This window comes from Atractosteus spatula, chromosome 5, assembly GCF_055471065.1.
Source record: "Atractosteus spatula isolate fAtrSpa1 chromosome 5, fAtrSpa1.hap1, whole genome shotgun sequence".
NCBI lineage: Eukaryota > Metazoa > Chordata > Actinopteri > Semionotiformes > Lepisosteidae > Atractosteus > Atractosteus spatula.
In genome coordinates this window covers 43,501,395-43,526,140 of record NC_142710.1, presented here as the reverse complement: position 1 = coordinate 43,526,140, position 24,746 = coordinate 43,501,395, and the positions used below count along the sequence as shown (strand labels likewise).

General features: G+C 40.5%; 1 protein-coding gene across 5 annotated transcripts in view; it reads right to left on the bottom strand.

The window, feature by feature from the left end:
* The window catches only part of LOC148835136 (LIM domain-binding protein 3-like), a 55,253-nt gene that overhangs the window by 16,112 nt on the left and 14,395 nt on the right, over window positions 1-24,746 (bottom strand). For all 5 annotated transcript variants that reach the window (XM_088916049.1, XM_088916051.1, XM_088916054.1 and 2 more), the window contains exon 3: window positions 12,708-12,859. In XM_088916049.1, the coding sequence (XP_088772175.1) occupies window positions 12,708-12,859 (152 nt within the window). The remainder of the gene's footprint in view (window positions 1-12,707; window positions 12,860-24,746) is intronic.

Genomic DNA, 24,746 nt, shown 5'->3' with positions numbered 1-24,746 from the left:
GTGTAACCACCGATGGGGATAGCAGAAAGAAAGGTGGGCAGGGAAAAGGAAAGAGACGGAAACATGGAAAACATTGCTCGAGGCCCAATGTGGAATAAGGGACAGAAGAGCCATTCAGCCCGATAAAGCCCATTAGACTAGCTCAGATCTGTGATCCAGTGGCATGGCTGATGTGGAGGGTAGACATAGACCTGATGGTATGTCCAGCAGCTGGAGGATTTGGGAGTGGACTGGTTGAACTGGCCCGAGGGAGGGCTGAGTGATGGAGCTGACCACTAAGGGACTTGCAGTAGATCGCCCAGGTTGGGGACCATGGGATGGTGCTGATCTCTACTGGAGTCGAAAAGCAGGTGCTGGGTCTGGCTCTGAAGACGGCACTGGAAGGGAGGTTCTCTTTGGGTGTGTTGGAGAACAGAGGACCACAGGGAGTTCAGAGCTGAGAGCAAAGGTCTCAAGGTGAGGAGCAAGTACAGAACGATGCCCATGTGAAGGAATAATGTGTGAGCAGGTGTGACAGATATCTACACTCAGGAAAGTGCAAGCTGATACAGTTAGGGTCTGACCTCTTCCCAAGCTTTCATTTAAAACTACAGATTGCAGAGAACAGTGATACTATTGTGAAGTGCTCTCGTTACTTTCAAGAAACAACTGGACGAGATCCTGGGATCAGTTAACTACAAATTACCAGCTGTGCCAGGTGGGCTATATGACCTCCTCTCATTTGTAATCCATTTTAAGATCAAATACATTATGTTATGATGTATTTTAGCTAGGAGTAACTGGACATGATCTTTTTTATTATTTTAAACTTATATTTTGGAATGGATGAACAGGTGACTATAAATACCATCCAACTAAAAGCAGAGAATTAATCTGACCCCCTTGTGAATAATCTGGGGTGACCCCTGTACTCCCTTAGGGACTGGAATAAACATCATCTACTTGATTATTACTCTATTACGAAAGTACACACGCAATGTTTCTCCCTCAGTCTGCCAGATCGATAATTAATTACATGAAATCTGCTATAAATAAAATCCCAACAATTGGCTTCCACCACCAGAAACAATTTTACAATGAAACAAAACTGGATACATAAAAACCAAATAGATGAAAGTCTCCCCAAGTCTGAAGTCTTTTTACAGTAATTAATGAAGAGTAATACAGAAGAGAGTTGTTATGTATTGCTTTCTCATTGCTTTCTCAGAAACAACAGTTTAAAATAGTTAATAATTATAATTCCTTACACTTATATAGTGCTTTTCTGGACACTCCACTTAAAGCATGTTACAGTACTTTAACGGGGACTCCCAATCAGGTCCTTGGTTTTATGTCTCATCCGAAGAAACAAGAGAGGTAATAGATTTGTATATAAATATAGATTTGTATTTTTTGACAGTGAAACAAAAAAACAGGCTTGTGTCTTATCAGATTCCAGAAATACATTATAAAAAATGATCTGTCTTCAATGAACAAGATGCTTCCATTAAATCTGTCAGCATCCTGTGTCGATTTTGAATGTGCGATTTGAAAACAACATCAGAAGGGATGACAAAATGGTTCTGGAGATTAAATTACACCCAAATTGAAAGGAAATGTCCCCCTTTTCAAGTCTGACAAAGAAAATAATGTTTTGACTTCAATGAAAAGCTGGTGTTACCAAGAACTGTGTGGAACAATGATAGCAAAACAAAATAATCAGTTGAGTAATAGACCACTGTGTGGGAGGACTTACACCACCAAAGTGCACTGCAGTCTCAAAACAAGCATCTGACCTTCAGTTTCTGGGAAACAGAATGACTCCGGCTTGGAGCCACAATGAATTGGATTTTTTGTGCAAACTGAACTTAAAGAAAAGATTTTACACAGCTTATTTACCAGAGCTTTACTGTAAAAGATAAACAGATTTTTTACCTTCCTGATTAAAGCCTAGAATATACAGGATTTCAAGAACGTAAGGATTTCATCTGTATATAATTAAAATTGATATACTGTTAATTTACTTGGCTGACACTTTAATTCAGCTTACAACTTCCTACTTTTTCTGTACAAGTGTACAGTACATGGTTGGGTTTGCTGGAGTAATATTGATCAGACACAGTTCTCATGGGTACAACATGATTGCCCACACCTGAGTGTTTTGAGTCCTCTATCCTGCAGTCTATCCGGGTATATTAACATGAGAACACATGCATGTGCACCAGTGTACACACGGAAAGGTATACAGTACCATTGTATAATACAATACAGTCATTGGAAGCTGAGGAGCTGGGAAGGAATTGTGCAGATCCTAGTTTCGGGCACACAAACAAGTATTTCTACTTATTTGTTTGGCTGTCTTATACCCCTATCCAGGGCTGGTGAACACGCTTATCACGTGACCTGTGATCTGTCACAAACCTCTTTCTCACCTGGCGCACTTCTCATCCTGGAACAAAAAGTCATTCTCTTTCTATTTTTGTATGATGTATATTAATGTAAAACGTAAATCTAAGTATTGGCTAAGTATCTATTTTACGTAGTGTGTTTCTTTTCTCCACCATCAACAGCTTGCTAAAGCCAAACTGCTCCACCACATTACCTGCCTCATTGCAACTTTGCATTAAAGTAAAAAAGGAAGCAAAAGATATGTTTTCAGGAAAGAATAAGTATAATAAAAATAATTGTGAAATATGAACCCTGATCCAGACAATTTTACAAGAACAAAGACTGAACAACTTTACAACACACTCTGGTCCTGCAAGTCTCGACTCAACAGCAGAGACAAAAAACAGGGCACTGCATCTCAGTTAAATCTTGAGCACAATGTACTCAGACATTTGTCTCTTCGGTATATTTTCTTTACTTCTAACACCAGCAGGGATTTCACTGACCTTCCAGACATTATTTTGTTCTAGCACGTAATCCAGGGCTATAGTTTTATCGTTCCAATAAAGAATAAGACAGAATAAGAGTCTTTTTTTATTAAAAAGGGGACTTATAGCTCATACCTGTGAAATCTTCATGTATAGAATCAGCCGGGTCTAAACTGGACTCGGCATTAATGCCAATATCATAAAACAAGACTCTATATTTAATTATAATTTGTGGCTCACTGTCTCCATTTTGCCCCTCTACTCTTTCCTAGAGTTTTTATAGTAAGTTTGCTTTTCACTCTGTTGTCATGCTTGACTATGATTCCATTATACTGTATGTCAGTTTAACTTTTTTTAACATTGTACCAAAGTGAAATTTGAGATGTAGAACCTACAGTAGATGATCTCTTCCCTAATTTTCTAACTTGTATTTCATATTCAAGAGCTCAATACTAATCATGCCACCCCCCTTTGCAGTACCTTTATCACCTCAGTTAGTTAATTACTATAGCTTAGGCATAGAGGCATTAACCTTAATTGTGATGTACAGTATGTGGCCTCCGACTGTGGCGCACTATGGGTCAACAGAAGTTTCTTTGTTTGAAGGGATGAAAAATACTGTACCGTGATCAGAAAATAACCAGCTGACATAAAAACAGAATAAAGGGAAAAATAAGATAAAAGTAGATTGCAATGAGCATGCAAAGATCACTTCCAGGTCAGTGAAAGAAAGCGTCCAGTGTGTTATCTGTTGCTTAGATTTAATCTGTCTAGATGGTTTACCTGTTCTTCTTTCATGGAGTGACGTTGCTGTATGAAAACCAGCCCACGCATTCAGTAAATTGCATCAAATATCTTTTAGCCTTTCATGTTGAGATGGGAAATAATTATCTTGCTTCATTCCTAAATGTATCCACTTTTCACTGCAGTTTTCTTGTGTGTATTGTTTGTTTTTGTTCACTTCAGATCTATTTTCATCATCAAAGCCTGGAATACAATTGAACAAATGCAACAGGTCTAAGCCGCACACTTGTTTGGAGAACTCAGTGAACTGGTTGAATTAGACGTTTTTTGTTCTAATTTATCTGTAGCCTCTGAGGTTTTTACTTTATGCCTATTATTTATACCTGTATCAATACTCTTTGCTCATTAATTAATGATTCAGTTATATCATTTGCTCCATGGTTTCTAACTTCACAACTCAAACCACCATGTTATATCAACTAGGCTCTTGACATGCAATGTCCTCATCTCCTTTAATACCACTGAATTCTGTGAAATTTCAATTTATTTTCTACAATACTTAGATAACAGCTGGTGATTCTGGAACAGTGTTCTACAGCAAAACCCCAAGTGCTCCACTGATATGTTTTGGGTTCAGGAGGTAGTCTATTCTAGACTTAAGAATATCTCTCAGATTTACCGAATAAGTATGGAATAAAATATATGTCTGCTTTGACAATGACAATGAATAAAGACATCATTCACAGTTGCAATAAGCTTTAAGGGCTAAATCAGGGCTATTTTGGGCATTAATTGTGAAATGTATTGAATTTGGCACCTGGTCTCACACACTGCCACTGTATACCTTAATCATGTAACTGGCACTAAGATAAATCCAGTCATGTTTATTAAATCCAATTCAATGTGTTTAAACATTTCAACCTGGTGGAGTAATTCACAGAGAGCAGATTAACACTGTTATAACACTAATAACTGGCATTTCACTGGTACCTGATTTCACTTGTTGAACAATTCAGATGGGATCTTCCACATCTAGATTTGTGAGGAGGTGCAGACAGACTGTTATGTGTTTTGATCAGTTCTTCAGTTTAGTTTTGTGCAAATAGCAGTCTGAGGTAGATACCATTTTCTCTGTGAAAACCATGTGAAAACCAGTGTACAGGTGCTTTCGAAGCTTTCTTTCCCAGGTGTTTATTTACAGAGGACTCTCTCTCACTGCTGCCTTTCGTGTTGTTTGTTTCCATGATTTCAGCTGTCTTTCTATTGGTATCTTGGTCTGAATCTGAACTCACAGGTTTTACAAAATAAGTTATATCCTTCTGTGTCTAGTGCATCTGGTTATACAGTTGCACTCATTTAATGAAATGCTTTTTACCTTTGGTTTGCATCAATAAACCCATCAGAGTTATTTTTCATTGCATTATTAATCACTAATTAATCATTAATTAATCAGTTACTATTACCTAATAGTTATTGGCAACAGCACCTGAGGGTTGTTTCATAAAGCAGGATAATTAAATTAACTAGATAACTTTAGTAAAATGTTGACAAAAGATCTAATTGTATCTAAGTAAGTAACTATAGCAACATGTCTAATTTCTAATCTCTAATTCTGTGTATTTTAATTGAAACTGAGCCTGACTTTGCACTTATGAGCTCATCTCACTGACCAGTCAGTTCCCTGCAAAAAATGACATCAACTTTCTTCAGGGATCCAGTTGACATTAGAGCTTTCTGAGAGAATAAAAGTTTACAGATTGCCAATACCCTTTATTTTGTTTTGCTGGTAATTTAAATTTGAAAGATACCATTTCAGCAGGCAGGGTATACTGTACTTTACATTCACATTTCTTAAGCCCATACATTGTTAAAACTGCTTGTCATAGCTCAGTGTTAACAGAAACTCAATCTCCACGCATAGGGCTGAGATTCCTGTGACTGGTGTAAATTTGTTACTGTGCTGGTGACTCTGAGTTCTTCAGCAAAGTGATAGTGTGTCTTGCAGTAGGAAAAGTGGTGTTTGCACTAAAACCGTTTTGGAAGCATTCATAATATTTTTGGGCCATGCATTAGTGAATACCATGAAACAGTGGCATCATTAAATGGTAGGTAATATCCTCATATCCAATACTATCCATCAAGAGTTGCCAGCAGCCATATCACCCTGCAACCCACAACTGGCAGTCCACTGAAGCTCAGCAGGTGTGAGTCATTAAAAATCCCAGGTTGTTTCTCGAAAGAGTAGGGTTGTAACCCTGGTGTCCTGGCCAAATTTTCCATTGGCCCTGACCAATCATGGCCTCGTAATAATCCCCATCTATGAACTGGCTTCATCACTCTGTTCTCCTCCACAATGATAGGTGAGCGTTCTGGCGCACTATGGCTGCCGACACATTGTCCAGGTGGGGCTGCACATTGGTGGTGGTGGAGGGGAGTCCCCATTACCTGTAAAGCACTTTGAGTGGAGTGTCCAGAAAAGCACTCTATAAGTGTAAGCAATTATTATTATTATTATCTACTTTACATGTAGTTTTTCTTCCCTGTAGCTGTGTACAGTGATCAACACATTTTCTTGTAGGGTTTCCTTATGGAATCGGTGCTCTGGACTGTACAGATATCCCCATTCAAGCCCCCATAGGGCCAAACTAGGCTAATTTTGTTATTACACTAAATTCACATCAGGTACAGTACAGGTAAAAAAACACTTACTCTCGGTTACACAAAAAAGAAAAACTTTTATCACACAAAAGCCACAACAATCGTGCCCATCAAAAGAAGTTTCTGAATTTGTGTGCCTACAATGGATGTTGCTTAAACATACTGTAGGAGTTCAAAATGCACAGTTTCCATCATCATTCCATCATTTGGAGTTGTAATACATGGAGTAAGATGCATGGTCTTTGCTGTGGTTTTGATGGTGGGGATGAAGGACTCCAGCCTCAACCCTCCTGCCTTCTGCAGTGCAGTATAAATGCATAGTTAGTCAGAGTGTTTAAGCCTGACTTGATTTAAATGGATGATTGAAACCAGAGTTTGCCATTGTGAAACCAGAGCAAGTCTGAAGTCAGCTATTGGGTTAATTCAATCTGGCTGACTTGAAAAAATCCTAAAGTAATTAAACCTGCTTCCTTAATTAGTCCCCTGGAGGATAACAACTGAACTACAGGTTAAGAGCCCTGAAAGTCACTAGGTGATGAAAAACTGGGCTCTACCTAGAGCTCTAAATACAGGTTGTTTTTGGAGGTGATTATAGCAGGAAGATGGCTTCTGTATATAGACTCAGGGAGTCCTGGGGGAAGAACCGGCAAACCAGGGATTAAGATGACAAAGTAGGCTCATCTTTCTAAGGAGCCTGCAGATCAAAGACAGAGAAGACTGTTAAGATTCACCACATGATATGCAGTACGATGCCATTCAGTCCAGCAAGCAAGTGTCTGTGGCATGGTACTGACCCAGAAGGGCATGCTGGGAGCATGCCCTTTCAGCTTCTCAGGTATGAACACAGACTGCGAGCCTGTTCCCTTTTTTGGTTTCTGTCTCTCTGAAGAGTTAGCTCACTTTGAGGTAAAGCCTCTCGTGATCTCTAATGGCATTCTTTTGCATCACCCTTCACTGGGTACACAGAGCTGGATTAGGAAGAAAAAAAGTTCTGGCTCTGGATGAAAAGAGTGATGGGATTTCTGGGTTACTGGACAGCACTGGGCACATATTTGTCAGTGTGCAAGATCAGACCTGCTTTGACACGTGCATTGATTTTACAAGCTATCAGAGCATTAAACATAAAGAGATGTATGGAAAATATCTGTATCTCTGAAACTGCGAGAACAGAAAAATAAAATATGTCATTCAAAAGCTAGATTCATGCAAAAAAACATTTACAAACTAGTAACTAAGCAAAAAAAGTTAGCTGTATCCAGAATGGGCAGATATAGAAACAGAATAGTACTAGTCTTAGTAGCTGAAAAGATCAGTGCATATTCACTAAACTCAGGGATGAGGAAATTCAGTGTTTAAACCTAGCAACCCTGCAGGGTCTCAATGGCAGCAGAGATAGTAGATATATGTTAATTTGAACCCATTACAGAAATTAAGTAAATGAGTTGAGATCTGCAACTGGAACAGCAGAGCTGACCCACTCTGATCAGCCCTATTTTCAATACCTTGGCATTTCTGAAGAGGGGGCTGGCACAGCTCGGGTACTCACACACCTTAGGGGAGGCGAAAGAGATGTACAAGAACAATACTATGGCTGCAATCCCACCTGCTGTCAGCAGAGGACACACAATATCTCTCAACAAAAAGAGTGAGTAAACACCGAACAGTGCATTCTACTTGCACACATTTAACAGGATTTTAACAATTCTTAGTACTTAGTACAATTACTAATAGCATTGAAAACACAAAATTAAGAAATACCCCCAGTCTAAAATATAAAGTTAAAAATGGTAAAATTATAGATTAAAGTTAAGCATGTTTACTGATAGGGGGCATGGTGGCATTGCTTTCTTGGGGCCCTGTGGTTGTGGTGTGGATCTTGGTCCTGCACCTGGTGTGATGTGTGTGTGGAGTTTGTATGTTCTCTCCATGTTTGCATGGGTTTCCTTCAGCTGCGCCACTTTCTTCACATAGTCCAAAAACATACTGGGTTCTGTTAACTGGCTTCTGGGAAAATCAGCCCAGTGTGAATATTTGTGCCTGTCTGCCCTGCGATGGACTGGTGTCCTGTCCAGGGTGTACCCTGCCTTGCGCCTGTTACTTACTGAAATGGGTTCTGGCTCCCCTGCAAACCTGAACTGGGAGAAGTGGTTAGAAAATGGATGGATGTTTTCTTCTTAAGGGCAGATCACATCATTAGTGTGCCTCGACAATTTGAAAAATAACAACAGGTTATTCACAAGTTTGTAATAACAGTAGCAAGCTTTCACACTGCATTTCACAAGGGATTAAATGGAAGCAACATCTTGGCTTTTCTAACCCTTGATGCTGTTCTTCTCTTACTATTCCACTATTATTATATCTAAGAATATAATTAAATTGCTAGTATACTAGAATTTCCTTCAGAAAAAAGGCATAAGATATAAATAGTGGAACAGGGGCCTGTAAAACACCTTTCCAGTTCCAGCTCTACATTACGTTACCTAACCCTGATTTCCTCATGTGTAGGAAATAGCTTCAAGGTGAAGTTTCTTTTCAACATGAAAGATAATTCGAACTGACCTCCTCAGATGCGTCTGCATCAGGCTTTACTATCCCCAGAGGATTCAGTATTGTGTTGCTCCCATACATCTCTGCCTACGCTAACTCATTCGGCCTCTCTGAAAGCCTGTTACACAGTTCTTTCATTTTATTGTCCTTCAACATCCTTGTCATTCCCAATGAGAACCAAGGCCATACAGAGAGGCCATTACATTTGCTGTGAAAAAGGATGCGACACCAGAGCCCTGGTGAAGAACTGCCAGGCACTCTGAATGCCTTTTCCTCTAGCCTAACTTCTATCACAATTCAATTCTCAAGGCTTTTTCCCCCCACAACTGCTTGACCTCGCTAACTGTCACCTTGGCAGCAGACAGTATTTCTGTCAGTACCCTGTCACTCTTCAGGTGCTCTGCTGAAACTGGAGGAAAGATCCACACCACAACCTTCAGCATCTGGTCCACAGCAACTGAAGCAAAGCAGGGCTTAATGAGAAAATGCACAAGTGGGTTAAAGATGATTGTGCGTCCCTCAGACGCACAACAGTGCCCCCTGTATCTTGTTAAAATCCTTCCAGTCCACTCTCTTTCCATGAGCGGCTTTTATAGTAGATTGCTACTATAGTAGATTGCTCAAGCGATACGATAAATGACCTTGTACATTGACCGATTTCCAATGTATAAAGTTAATTTAGTCCAGAAGAGTCCCTCTCCTCCTTGCACTAGAAACATGGATTATGCAAATAAGCCACGTGGAGAGATCTTGTACAGTACCTTGTTGCTGCGTTTACTGCACAGAAAACATGTACACAGAATCCCACCAGGAAACATAAACTAAATAATACAAAGATAATGATGATATATCATACTACATACTACAATTCGCGATTTGTAAATGTGTCCTGTGTCTTATTCTAGAATGAATAATGAAGACATCATTAGAAACACATGCCCTGGACACACATCACACCAGTAGCATGTGTAAGAGCAGAGCGCTGGTGGGACCACATTCCCCAGACACCTCTAGGGGAATACACTGCTGCTCTCAGTCACCTACCCAGTTGCTCAAAGACAACTGGCCTGGTGACTGTTTAAAAAGAGAAATCTTCCAGTGTCAGTCAGTCGATGGGGCTTGAGGACTAAAGGATTTGTGAGTTTCTGAACTTTTGGAAACTTTGAGAAGAGTCTTAGAAAAAGAAACAGACTGTTCTGAGAATTGTTTGTTTTTGTGGTTGGTAAGCAGTCTATCTGCTCAACTGTGTTAGACAGGGACTTCAAGATGAAGTTTAGGCAGGAGTTCAAAGAAGAGCTAGGCTTGTTTTGTTGTTTGGTTGTTTTATTTTCCCTGCACTAACTAAAAAGCACAAGTGTGTTTTTGAGCCTCACAGTTTGGTCTGAACCCACCTGTTTGAACCTGATCCACACCCAGAGGCTGATCATATACTGTACATAAAAAAAATAAAAAAAGATCATTTGGGACAGACTAACATCAACAGTGTAAATCTGACACTGCATTTCCAATGCATTCCCATGAGAAATGTGGAATTATGACACTGTGCCTTCAACTAATACAGTAGTTTCCCTAAGAATTCCGAAGCCTTTCTCCCCAATTAAAATGTTACTTTCACCTTCGCAGTAACAGTTACGCCTGAGTAGAATTTGAACACATTTCAAAAACTGCACTTCTCTCTTGCTTCCTCATCATCATCTCTGACAGCAAATGTGTGTCTCATTAAAAATTAAACTCCTAAGTACAGAAAGAAAATAAATGTTTCCAGCAGCGTCACAGCAGAGAGACACTGTGACAGCTGTACCAGCAGAGACATGGAGTTGCAGCCTGTGGCAGTAAGATCCTGGGGCCGTGCCTCTGTCTGAACACACTGAGGCAATTACAGGAGGATAGGCCGTCTCGTGGAGGCTGCCTGGATCATGGGGCTGCAGACAGCTCCTAATACAAAGGATAACAAAATCCCGTCAAGCCATCCGAGTGGAGTGAAAGCAAAGTAACAAAGGCCCTTTCACACTAGCAGTAACTCATGGGCTCAGATTTGCTCAAAGCTGTGAAGCAGCACATTTGGAGACCTCCACTTCATATTTTCAGTCAAATCCATGTTCACCGGACAAGTTAAAAAAGCAGCACACTTCTTGTCCATTTGTGTAGCTTGCGATACAGAGCCCCTAAAACTGATAGTGCCATTCTCCCCACAACACCCTGGTATATGGTGAGAATCAGCCTTTTATATGATTGACCATCTCTAGCCCTCAATTATGCACAAGAACAAGTAACCCAGTGCTGTGTTGTTTTATGCTTGGTGTTGTGTCTCATACACAATAATGCTAACTTTGGGCTGTTCATTTGAATAAGCTTTATCATACAGTACCTTGCAGTATTTTAATAGCATTACATTCTGTGATCGGTGCACAGAGGTAAGACGCATCTTTACTGACATAATCTCAGGAATACCTGCAAAGACCAGTCTGTTTTATCTAACAAGCACATCAGCTTGCACTCTTATCTGTGAATGATCTTTTCAGTGAGACTACAAATCCTCATCAGGGAATCGTCCCTACCCTGCAATATCCATTTGCACATGACATTGACAAATGCAAACTCATCAAAAGCAGGAAGGAATCTAATCTGCAAATATCCGCACAGTAGTAGACAGACAAGTTTACAATTCTTAATTGCTACTCACCATTCAGGCAGCCGCATGCTTCTCTGGATACATTACGTGAAAAACACTTATAATCCCCATCAACTGATTTGTGAAAAAGAGAAAGTGCCCTTACACCAATAACAGAACGATAAAACTCTAAGACCTCTGAGCTGTGACACAATTGGTTGTGGCACTACAAGGCCGCTAGTTTCTCAGGTGGGTCATGGAATTTTTAAATATTTTTAATTGCACCTTTGGCCAAGATGCCTAAAGAAACCGGTCCTCTGGACCAAGTGTGGACATCACTGTTGTATCTTTGAGAAAGACCGAATGTCTTCGCCAACTCAAATCTGTAGGTGGGTGCCACTGTACCTGGGGAGCTACTGCTTATCAGACTGTCCAATCCGAATGGAGTTTGTTATCTCAGATTGATAAACACTACAGACACAGACATGAAGTTATACATGTAGGACTTAACCTCTTGACCATATAGCTAATACATGGTTGCTGCTCTTGTTTTTTCGTGACAAAAGGCTCAATCATGTTTCTTGGAAGCCCTGCTCCAGGCCTCTCTACTGGCTTCCCAGTACAGTACTGTACTAGCTACACACAGTTGCTGGTTTATTGCCTCCCAGGTCTGCCCATCTAGCTTATTGTGGGAACGTGATATTTGGTCTCTCAATCCTGCGGGCACACAGGTGCTCCAGTCAAATGGAATCAAATCCCACCATCTCCATTTCATTTATGACTCTGTCAGTCAAACAGGAAACACTTGCCACGAGGCAGGTGTGGAGAGGAAGGGATCCTAACCCATCCCACAGACAGGACAACCTTTAATATGAGCTCTGAAGCCTGTCACGCCCACCCAGGAATTACCACTCATGCAGCTACTCATGACATTCCAATTAACATGCTGCAAGGCAGAATTAATATCACTGGTAAACACTGGCTAAGATCAAAGGTCCCGACACAGAAAATATACACTGGGAATGAAAAGGCAAGTAAGGGCAAAGGATGTCGGTCACTGACACTGCGAGATATTCTGTTGGCGCAAAGTGAAAGTAAAAGAATCACTCCAGGGTACAAGACCATCATTCCAGCTGGGATCTGGACCCACAACCTTTCGGTTACAAGTCGAGAGCCCTGGAGTGCCAGTGAGCACCGCCCGCAACAGGTGTGATGGCAAGGGCAGTATGTGGGGAGCTGGGACAGGGAGGTGTGGGTGCGAGTGCCCGGTACAGCCCAGTGGCAGCAGGTACCTCTGCATTGTGAGGCTCAGGTTGAAGCTGGCACACTTGATCTTGTTCTGTGCATCAAGGTGGGTCATGCCGTCAGTGCTGGCCCCATCGATGGCTACGATGATGTCACCCTGGTTCAGGTTGGCCTGTGCTGCCTTGCTTCCCGGGGTGATCTGTGAAAGGAGAGGAAGCACATTACTGACTGTGTCTTAGTCAGCAGGCTGCACTGCAGGCTGAGCATCAGTTAGCCAGCCCTCATCTCTTATACAGCTCCTACTAATTACCAATTAAATAATGAAGGAGAAAGTTGTATGGGACCAAAGTTCCTTAATGGAGTGAACTGAAAGGACAGGGGAGTGGCTTGACTGCTCACGAATTCTCTTTTATATGAATTAAGCTGAGACCTACAGTATACAGGCAGTGGATATTCCAAAAACTATCCAGGCAGAGCACACAGAAAATAATTCAAAACTCCAGGACAAAACTTAACCAGAACAAAATAACTTAGTTTCTTAAGACAATCTGTAGCACTTGCAAAAGGAACCTCTAACAAGTATATTTAACAAATTACTAGCAATAGCCTTGTTTCAGAAACAGATTACTTAGGTCTACTTTATATAAAGAGGAAAGCTTGTAAAGATAGAAATGGGTCTGCTGTGTAATGAGAGTCTTATTTCCAACCCTGGAATAGTGTGCATTTTACCTTTATATAGACCTGCTAAAAGTGAGGTCTGGAGTATTAGATTAACTCCACATACGTGTATGGAAATTTACTCAAAATAAGGTATGAAAAAGCACCTGGTGCTGGTTTACTTAGAAGCTAGCAAATCCTTTAATAGCTTCAGCTCCTCTGCAGTTCTACAAGGTTACAAGACTCTGCAAGGCTAAAAGAACTGAACCTTCCTAGTCTTTAACAGATGGGACCTGATCCAAGTACTCAAAATCCTCAAAGGCATTCACACAGTCAACCCAGGGAACATGTGCATGTATATTTGAAACTAAGAATGGGTGGCACTACTTTACACAAAGAGGTGTGGGAGTATGAAGCAAGCTAACCAGCCCTGCTGTTAAAAACCTGTATGAGATTTTCAGACCAATTACTTACTAAGTACAAAATGGTCTAGTTGGGCTAAATGGCATCCTCTTATTTGTAACCTTTCTTATGTTCTCATGCAGTCTTGTTTACATGTCTGTAATGCTTTCACTGTATTACAATCTGAGGCCACTACAGATAAGTGCAAAACTGTTTCTACTGAGAGCTTTTATACTGTAAATGCCTTTCATTTAACCACCAACTACGAACAGAATACTATGAAATATGACTAGTTTAGCATATAATCAGCTCAATTAAACTGTGTCTCTTTCAGTACAGACAGGGTGGAGATTAATCGCAATCACACTGCCTGGTTATTTACAGCACCTTACTCTATTACTAACTGCACTACAAGGTCAGACTATTCAGGGAAAAGCTTAGCGTTACCCAGCTCCTCCATTCAACAAATTCAATTGAAACTTGGTGTGAGGGGACGAGGAAGCAGAAGATGGAAGTGGTTGCTCTGCATCTGCTATTTAGGTTCAGAGGGCAGAACTGGTGTACTGCATCACTGCAGTAAGAGAAGTGGACTGTGAATTGTGAACTGGTACATTCGAAAACGAAGCAACACTGGTTCGAATGTCCACAGTGCAATTGTTATGATCTCAAGACCTTTTCATGTCTTCAGAGCCTTGCGCAGGATCTACTCAAGCTGCAGGAGCAAACTCTGAATTCCTTGTCTCCCCAGCGTTGTCAAACGATTCCTTGCCATTCTCACGAATTCTGGAAGCTGAGAACCACCTCCAGCTGGGAAGGGAAATTTCAGACCTCAAGAGGGAGAAGGCAACCTTATAGCTACCTCATTAAATGTCAAAAATAAAAGATGCTGTTGACACCTCTTGCCCTCGCACATCACTGTCCCAACTTGCACCTGTTCTCACAAGTCAAAGCTTTCGGCTCACAGCCTTCTCCCCTGAAGATGTCCGACTGCAGCTTCCTGCTGTGGTGAAATTACATGTGATTTCTTCAGGAAAGACCAATTCTAATGCCAACCCTATATCCAGCCTCTGCCCCAGTGAGGCAAACATGACTCACTGCAGAGACCAAGCTAGAGACCAGACCAGTAGCATTAGGAACTTCGGGACTGAGCTCTACAGCAGCAGCTCATTGAACCAGACCACTGAAGGGTCCTGACCGGGATCATCTGCCTCAGCTTCTGGTATCTCATTGCACCACGCCAGGCCAGAAGAGCTTCAATTACAGATGTACTAATTTTTTTTCGCCAAAGTGATGGAATAAAGTCTGCTTCGCAGTTCATCATCACAGTCTCTCTGTGCTCATTAGAGAGAAAGCTTTATTTTAAATTTACTACTGTGATGTACAGTAAGTAGAAGTTTTCACAGCTGAAAAAGGACATTACACATTGCCATGGTGATTGTCAGACCCCCATATGATTGTGTTTAGTGCTATTTTCCAGATTGTGAAACAACAGGTTTACACTTACAGGAAAGCCCTGAAAATCTCTTTCTCAGCAATTATTATCAGAAAGCTGCTTTTCCTAGTGAGAGCTGCATCGCAGTAGGCACTGTACTTCAGAGGAGGATGAAGTGGATCCCCTCCTATGTTTGAAGCTCTTTGGAATCCTTTGGGACGAAAAACACTGTATAAATATAAGGATTATTATTGCAGTTGTGTAAAGGTTTAAAGTTACTAACAGAAATCACTTTAAGAAATTGCTTTTTGGAAAACCACTATAAAAATTAACTTCACTGCTGAGTAAGTGCATTGAACTTGAAACTGATGTAGAAATTTCCAACAGAAGGAGGGCAAAATGCACCAACCGCTGAAACATCTGTTCCAGGGCTGATGGAAGCAGGCTAGGAACTCAACACGTGGATTGTCCTCCAGGCACACACAGTATTCTCTACATGCGACGTCTTGCTATGCATAAAACCTAAATGACATATGAACAATATTAATGGTTGAATACGGGCAGGGCAGGGTAGCAGATAAGTCTGGACTCAAGACAGGTGGGTTGTGGGTTCAAGTCCCCATTGCAGACACTGCAGTTGTTCCTTGACAAGGTACTGTACTTCACTCCAGGTACATATGAATGGGGACCTGCAATGTGGCAGGGGGAGTCATGTGATCCCTTTTAAACCAATATAAGGGGGCTGGGTGATAGAGTAGTGGTTAGCATTGCTAACCCGGGTTCAATGCAAGACCTGGTATGATATCTGTGTAGAGTTTGTATGCTCTCCCCATGTTTATTGGGGTTGCTGCGGTTTCCTCCTATAGGACCTACCAGTATATCTTTGAACTACAGTTCAAAGATACTGTATACTGGTATGTCCATTGACTTCTGGGAAAATTGGCCCTGGTGTGAGTGTTTGTGTTTGTGTGTTTGTGCCTTGTGATGGACTGGCGTTGCTTGCCCGTTGCTTGCTGGGATAGGCTCTGGCTTCCCTGTGACTCTGTATTGGATAAGAGGTCAGAAAATGGATGGATGGATGGAAACCAGGATAAGCTCTGACCAAATGAGCAGATGTGTGTGTTTCTTGACTATAGAAATACCCTACAGTTTAATATAGCAACTGTGATATATTATATTATTTAATATATCAACACTATCCCATTTGTGACCTGCTTATCAATATAAACAATATGAAGGTCACTTAAGTGATGAGAATTTTGTTTTTTTTCTGATAAGTGCTAAAACTGGGTCTTTAAACCTGTATAAAAATATTTTTTTCTTTATTAATTCTTCAGATATGACTTCATCTAAAGATATTATGACCTTCAGTAAAATACCCGTGTCTTTCTGGGTATGCAATATAAAATTTTCATTCAGATACATTAGTTTCAGTTTCTTTTAATGGTGGTCATGTTATGGTAATACTATAAATCTCATTTTTTCTATCAGATAGTTCACAACAGCTGTCAACATCAACATCAGAAAGAAAACGGTGATTACAATTCCATTCATTTGTTTGGAAAACCAACTGATATTTTCAAAGCAAGTGCTGGAGCCCTTCTGTTCAACTTAAAATATTTACTTACAACCAGAATAATCTCCCAAACACAAGGAACAGGTTCAAAACCATGCAATCAGGGGTCTCGAAGTCAGTTCCTGTTTCTGGTTTTTGTTTCACCCTGAGTAATCAAGTAATTAACTAATTATTTTCTAAAGTATACATACTGTATAATGTTTTTTATAAGGTCTTTTAGCAATGATTATACAGACATTGACTTCATTAAAGATACAGTTACCTATAAATCACTGTGTTTGGAAGAGCTACAATAGTCCAGAGAATCAATAAGACCAACTGTGAAACAGAGTACAAGGATGGAGCAAAGCCCACTAGACACTCAGCCTTCCAGGAACTGAGTTTGAGACGCTTGTTTAAAATAGAGAATTAGCCTTGGACAGCCTGGTTTTGGAAAAGCAGGTAATCAATCATTCCACCTACAGCTATCCAATTTCATTTAAAGAATTTCAGTCACACCCCTTTGCCACGTGATTCCTGTCAGAACAGGATGGTTCCCAGTAAACCCATCATCATCAGGGCCTCAGCTGCAAAGACCATCTTCTGTATACTGTAGGTATACTGCATGAAACTGTGCACCTGACTCCCCGTGATCCTTCTCAGGTGTACACAAGCCTCCCTCTTCCATTCCACATCTTACAGCTAACCCTCAATTTGACAACTGACTGAGGATGTAATTAAGGATTAATTAAGTAATTCAATTAGGAGTTGGATAAAACTGAACAGCTACACCGTTCTTCAATAGTCCACTAACAGCAGGTTCACCTACCCCACATGGCTCTGTGTTCAATCTACTAAAAGGACAGACAAGAAGCTGCCAAGCAGGACCTAGAAGAGAGCTGGAGTTAATCTGCTTTGTATGGCAAGCAGCAGGGTGATAACACCCAGTAAGCTGTGTGATACCAGACATGAACCACAGATGGCTTTTAATCCCTATTCTCCCTCTATACATTCAAGGAAACATTTTCCCACAAAACCACTATATTCACACTTTTATAGCAGTTTAATCAGACATTCATTAAACTAAGATTATCCTTCTCAATATAATTTAAAATCTATACGTGTCCACACTGAGAAATAAAAAACCCTCAAAAAACAGAACAGGAATCGTAAGGTTTTCAGAGTACATCTTATATGTGTGAACATCTAAATTTGATTTAAACTTTTTTAGCAGGTTTCTTAGTTCGTGATAATCTGTACTGCACTGCAAACTAAAATGCACACAGTCCAATGATCCAATGAGCCCTGATCTTCGGTCATTTTCTCAGCTAGACGAGTTACTGCCAAATTATTATGCACACCATCCTTTTGTAGTCATCATCCTGTTTTGTATTTGTTAGAATTGCAGTAGATTACTGAAATTACTGTTGAATACAACAAGCTCTTCACCTTTCAGAGATTTCAAAGCTGGCAAGAAGAATTTCTGTTACAGAGCTACTTCAAACAGTTATTTAGTTGTTGATGTTAGTTTCAGGGACTGGTTTATAATGACCCTGAGTCTGGCGATTGTCACTCAAAAATGAAGAGCAGCTGCTAGACTATTGATTAAGCACCACTGAACAAAAGCAATTCAAAATAGAAAAGAGGAGGATGTTTTTCACCAACATTCCTATTTCATCTTATTTAACTATTGGTCTTAATCAACTACAGTTTTACAATAAAAAATGATATTCTACTTGAATGTGTCATTGCAAGAGCCTATTGGCTAAATCCAGCCATGGATTTTCTAATATGCTTAACCAGTGCAGGGTTGCAGGGGGATCGAAATCCAAAACTTCATAGTTACCAAATACAATAAAACTCCTTTCAGTCATTCTTTTTACCAAGCCCAATATTCATAATGGAATTTAGATAAGCATAATTTCTGTGTTCAGCAATTACTTAATTTTTTGCTTTGGGTTTAGTACTACTTTAAACCTTCGATCACTGATAAATGTCAAGCAACAAAATGACCACTCCCACACCTCAAACACAACCGGAGTAAGAAGCTTTCAAAACGTAGACTTCAATGACTGCTGTATAACCATCGGACTCCCACGTGAGCATCTGCATCAGGTCATGCACAATTCCCAGGGCAGAATTACTGTGTTCATGCCTGCTCCATTTTGTGCCTAGTGTTGAATCACACACATAATAACTCACTTCAAGGCAACTGATTTAAAATATGTCAAGTCAACAGATTATTCCCATCTCTTTTCATGCTTTTGTGAAAGTACACAATACCTGTCTGCCTAGGTATCAAACTAAAATAAATGACAGAACTGTACAAGCTAACGCTGAGGTGCCGGTCTCTAATAAATGGGGTGTTTTACACAGTGATTAATCTGCTGATGAATCTGGAATATGTACAAATTATGAATGGACTAAAGAGCTGAAAAAGAAATTCCAAATCAGAATTTAATCCTAATCAAAGGACATCATGTGCGTACAGTAGCCTGACGGGCTGGCAGATGGTTTATCTGAGCTCCGTACAACAGCTATGTGATACCACCACCGTGAACTCTGTGCAGATATTCATGGAGATCTCTGTGCAATCCTGGGACCCAAGAGCGCTTTTGATAAATGTCAGATATAATTGGCAAAGGGAGCCAGAGTCCCCTGACGCATGTTAAAGGTTGCACTGTAACTGGAAGCACAGCGATGGTGACTCATTGTGTGGAGATGATGTGGTGTCCAGCACTGCGATGCCCTTTAATAGTGTAGTGCCCATACTGCTGTCTCTGGCCTTCTGCAGTGTCCTGGCACATGACCTGAATGACCTCTCTGACCGGCAGTCCTGGGGGACTACCTCAAGTTCCAGGGTCATGATCCAAACAGCTCAATCGTTCATTTTAAAACTTACAGAGCTTCGTACTGCATGAGGACTTACATGTGCTATACTATATTCAGTCTAGGTATACATGAGTGGACTGAAAGCTAGGTGGGGCAGATTGCCTGCTGTACTGGTCAATCCTGTAGAAATTCTGAAAAGAAATAAACAAGACATTTCATGAAGAGCTCCTTTAATGCTCAGGCTCCACAAACACCTCAGCTTGTGCAGCTTCCCATCTGACTCATCTGAATAACTGAAAAACAAAACCCTCAGAAACTTGCTCTGTTATCATTTTGCCAGTTAATTTTGTAAATGGGGTTAATATAATAAAGTTAACTGAAGCAGAGAAAGGCCAGCAAAAGATATTGATCACCTCAAGTTTTTATTCATTACTTACTGATATGGCAACCATTTTGAACACAAGGCCAGACCCAGGAGGTCTCATCTGACCCAGCCTCTGTTCCACAGGCTCTGAATAGATACATTTATGGACTAAGAATACAGTAGTTTTAAATACAGTAATAGTTATATAATTTCACCCTGATATAATGTGTTGTAAATATACTGTATATTATATTCTAAATGTAATATATTAACACTCCATCTTCTCTGAGGGAGATGGTATTGAAGATCAATTCTCAAGCACTGCTGTCTGATGATAGATGCATTTTTGATTGTACTCAAATGAAAATGTTATCAGGCTGCCTTGTGTCTCCGCTCACTTTCACTGGTAACACTTTCTGTTGTTCAAACATATTTATAACTAGTTTATTAACAGTTAATATATAATGTAATTATTTTCGGCTCGTGGTTAATAAAGAGCCAGCTGAAGCCTTTCTTTCTATGTCAGGCCGAAGGCCATTCTCTTCATATTCTTTATATGACCTTTTTCTGTAATAAGTTATTGAGATCATAAGAAAGGTTACAAATAACAGAAGGCCCAGCTGGTCCATAGTTCTCACCCAGCTGATTCTTGGGGGAAGCCAGGGTATCAGCTTAAACATCATGGCTGGCTAACCTCTTCCATACACAACTCTTTGTGTAACGTTCCACCTGTTTTTGGTTTTTACTGTACTTCCACCTAGTTTCATTAGTGTCCTCTGGTTCTATTTATTGGCTGTAAAGTGTGGAAGTGCTTGAGACAAGCAGACAGAAAAAACCTAGTCGTGTATCCTGCGTTTCTCGAGCAGTGCATTCTGTCCTCTGCTTCTTTCTGCTTGTTAGAAGTGGAATGAAAGTAAGCTTCCCCCATGATGCAGTGAGGACAGAAACAGAAATCTCAGTATACTAAACAGCATTACAAAGCATTTCCTAAAGCTACATGTCTGAAAAGGGACAGGTTGGCAAGCATTAGTTTACTAATCTGGCATTAGCCCCCAGTCCCCAGCCCATCCCCACCATTGACCGGCTGAGCCAATACTGCACGGGCCAGCTCAGATCTCCTGTTGGCAGCAGCGCAAACAATGGAGCTGTTCTTCTGCTGGTCCAGGCCTGGAGAGAAAGTGGGGCACAGAGGGGGAGTTGCATACAGGGCACTTCTGGTTCTTGTGCCACTCCGCTGGGTCTCAGGCTGTGAACCATGAGGATGTGCAATACAGCTTTGCAGTATGTTTTTACAAGAAGGAATTTCAAAAGCTGAGAACAAAATCCCTCATGTGATTTTTCTTCATCTTAAACTTCATCAGTTTAACCCATGGCACTGACTGCTACTGTTTTACTAAAGCTTTGTGTCTTCGATACTTTATTATACTACAGTCTAGTTCAATCAGCTTCATAGTCAAACAGCTGTGCTTCAGGAGAAGTCCCTGTCCCTGTTCCTGATGTGGGAATGATCATGAAGTGCAGGACTCTAATCAAAGTCCTAGCCAAACATTAACATTACAATTTTCAAAAATGTCATTAATACTTTATACACTAATACAAACACAAAGTTCCTATCTAAAAGATCTTTTATACTTTCTAACATGACACCAAAACCTACACTCACGGGCATCATTATTGCCAGCACTTTTTGTAAAAGGACTAAAGAACAACTAACCCACAAAGCAGTTAGTTTGAGCCCACATGGGCTCATGTCTTGTCTGAAACAATATACTGTAAGACATTGTTTCACAATTCTAAGGTTTATATGATAAAAACCAAATCTTCAGAAAAAATAAATGTATTGGTGAATTTGAACAAAATTTTTGGCAAATACAAACGCATATTCTTGACACTGTAATGGATTTTACTGAAAATAATCAGAAGTATGATTCCACACTTTCTTTTAATATGATTTTAGAATAATAACACAAAAACAGATTAATAGTACTAGTGTAAAGTTGCGATTTTGCCTACAACTAAACCAAAATGTTTTACTCTGCTGCACACAGTTCAGATAACACTTTTAAATTACACCAAGTTAAGTTATATACAGTAGTGCTTCCGACTTTAAAAAGAACTCTCCTTAAAAAAATAGAATTGGCCTATTATCCCACAGTGCTTTTCCCACAACTACAGTATTATAAAATATCAGCTTTCTACATCATGCCCTGCTTAATGCACCACTCCAAGTTGCTTTGTTTGTGTTTGCTCCTTTGCAGTCTTAGTGTTGTGCTGCAATTGTATTCTCTATCTGTCAAGATGCTCATTCTGCTTCAGCAGAGAACTACGAAATCCTGGGGCCTTCAGAGCACACTGCTGCTGGTATCTATAACCCACACGATCTGAGGCAGCTCCCCTGACCTTCAGTTCCCTTCTAAAAACAGCTCTGCCTGTCAGCACCTGCAGCTGCTGCACTACAATACACAGAGCCCAAGGCTGTGCTGGAATGTCAGAGGTCTGAAAGACTCAGGTTAACATCAGTGCCATATGTTATCTCACCAGGGCCTTTTTATAGCACAACAGTGTGGCTGACAGCTCACTGATGCACAGCCACAGAGACCTGAAAATGGGCTCAAACTTGTTGTTCTAGTCTAGTCTAGGCACAGTTCAGCAGAGAGCAGGCAATATTAATCTCCACCAGCTGCAGGCTGACTGCAGCAGAAGTTGTCTTCCTAGAGATGATGCAAATTAGAGGTTTCCACAATGCAAAAAGCAGTAAGGTCAAGTGTCAGGGGTCCCACAAGTGAAAGATCATCGGTCATAGGCTGTTAGCAGGGCTAATTTGGGGATTTGCTGCAGGGTTCTCACACACTGCTCTCTCTGCCATGGGTATATCTACATTTCTCTGTTAAAATAAAACAAGAAGATGCCAGGGTCTGTGAGGCATAGAGAGAATAATTAAAAATCAATTGATTGACCAGTGTGTCACACCTGTGTCCAGCTAAAAGAACTCCTCCATTCCACTGCCACCCACTCCTTATTAAGGTTCAACATGGTCAATCTGCTTAGTAGCTCCAGACTTCAGGACTAAATTTGAATCTAACTTACCCTGTTTCTGAGCTTATATATACTGGTACAACAGAAGTCATTATAACACCATGATTTGCTTTGGCAAATACTTGCACAGTCTGCTATAATCCAATTTGGGTAAGCCCAGTGAAAGCAAGGCAAGGTAAATGTAGGAGAACTATATAAAGGTATAACAGTAAACGCACATCTTTGGGGTGTCAGTGAGGCTGCTCTCAGGATTACTGAGTCCCAAGACCGAACAAGATCAAACTGAAGAGCATTTCACTGCCCTAGAGGCCTGGAAGGCACTGAGACTTAAGCCAAAGGTAAAGAAAATAGGATGTAAAAAAAAAATCTAACACATTTAAGGAATAAACCTCGAGAGCACAGTAATCACTGTCGCCTGCACAGCAGCAGTGGACATTTTGAAAGCCTGGAGTCTGACAAGGACTAGTACAGTAGCTTCATGCCCTTTAAAAGACAAAAGGCAAGAAAGCCAATTCAGATATTCATGCAAATCTTCCACAGCAATCACCTGTTTCCATACACTGTGAAACATGCAATGGAAACCCCCAGTGGCTGCGCTTTCCAAGAGGATGGGATCTGCCTCCTGAAGTCAGCTTCTTTTTAGGGCCAATTTCCTCTTTATACAGTTATATTCCTACAGCTACAACAGATAAAAGGACAGGTGAGGAGTCCTTTAAAAAGATCTGTTGTAAAGCATATCAGCAGGATAAAATCAATACCTAAAAATTACCCTGATTACCTGGCTTTTGGAACAGTGGATTACAAATTAATGGTATTGAATTAAATACCAAGAACAGGAGACACTTCTTTACACAAGCATTTGTGGGACTGTGGAATACACTACCCAGCCATGTTGCTGAAGCCAATACCTTAATTCCTTTCAAGAAACAGCTGAATAAGAGCCTTGGATCAATTAGCTTCTAACTACAAAATGGGATGAATCGCCTTGTCTCATTTGTAACTGCAACCTTTCAGGCCTAGCTGAAAGAAAGCTGCACATCTTATTCATTAGCTATGGCAGAAAAGCACCAATAAATCATCAGAGCATTCCAGTATGCTCTGACTGGTATACAGGAATCACAGCAGATGAGCAGTACAGTTTAGGGCACTGAAAGTGTGCTATACTCTTTTCCAAAGGAACAGGCATCTTGATTTAATAATCAATAACAGGCAAAGCAGACAGGATACAGTGGAGGGGCATTATAGTTTCACAGTCAGAAAAAGACCAGAGCTTAAAGAATTTTAATGTGAAATCTGCTTCAATGAACTTTACTAGGAATAAAAACAATGGTCTAAGTCTGTCAATAAGGGATCGGACTCAAATAAGGAATTTTTGTTTAGTGACTTCAAATGCAGGATGAAATAACAAAAAAGAAGAGCCCTCCAGCGTCAATATGTACAGTATTCAGAAATGTACAGGAAAACCTCATGTCTGGGGTCTCTTACACCGCAGGCACACAAGTTACCAGAACAAAACAAGAGAGCTGGGGGTTTGATGGAGCTCTAATATTCTTTAATGTCCCTTATTATTAGACAGGTAGCTAAGTTGCTTAAATTATTTCAAAATAAACCAACAAAAACTGAGCAACTGAGAAAAGCACAAGCCCAAAGCAGAAATTCAGTACATTTAGCTCAATCACACAATGTCATTCAGGCTCTCTAGCTTCCTCTTGGTCAGAAGCCTCTGTTTCGTGGCTCAGATCAGGTGTGGAGCCTATTTCCTCTCATGAGGCTTGTCTGCTGTGACTCCTCACTCCACCCACCATGAT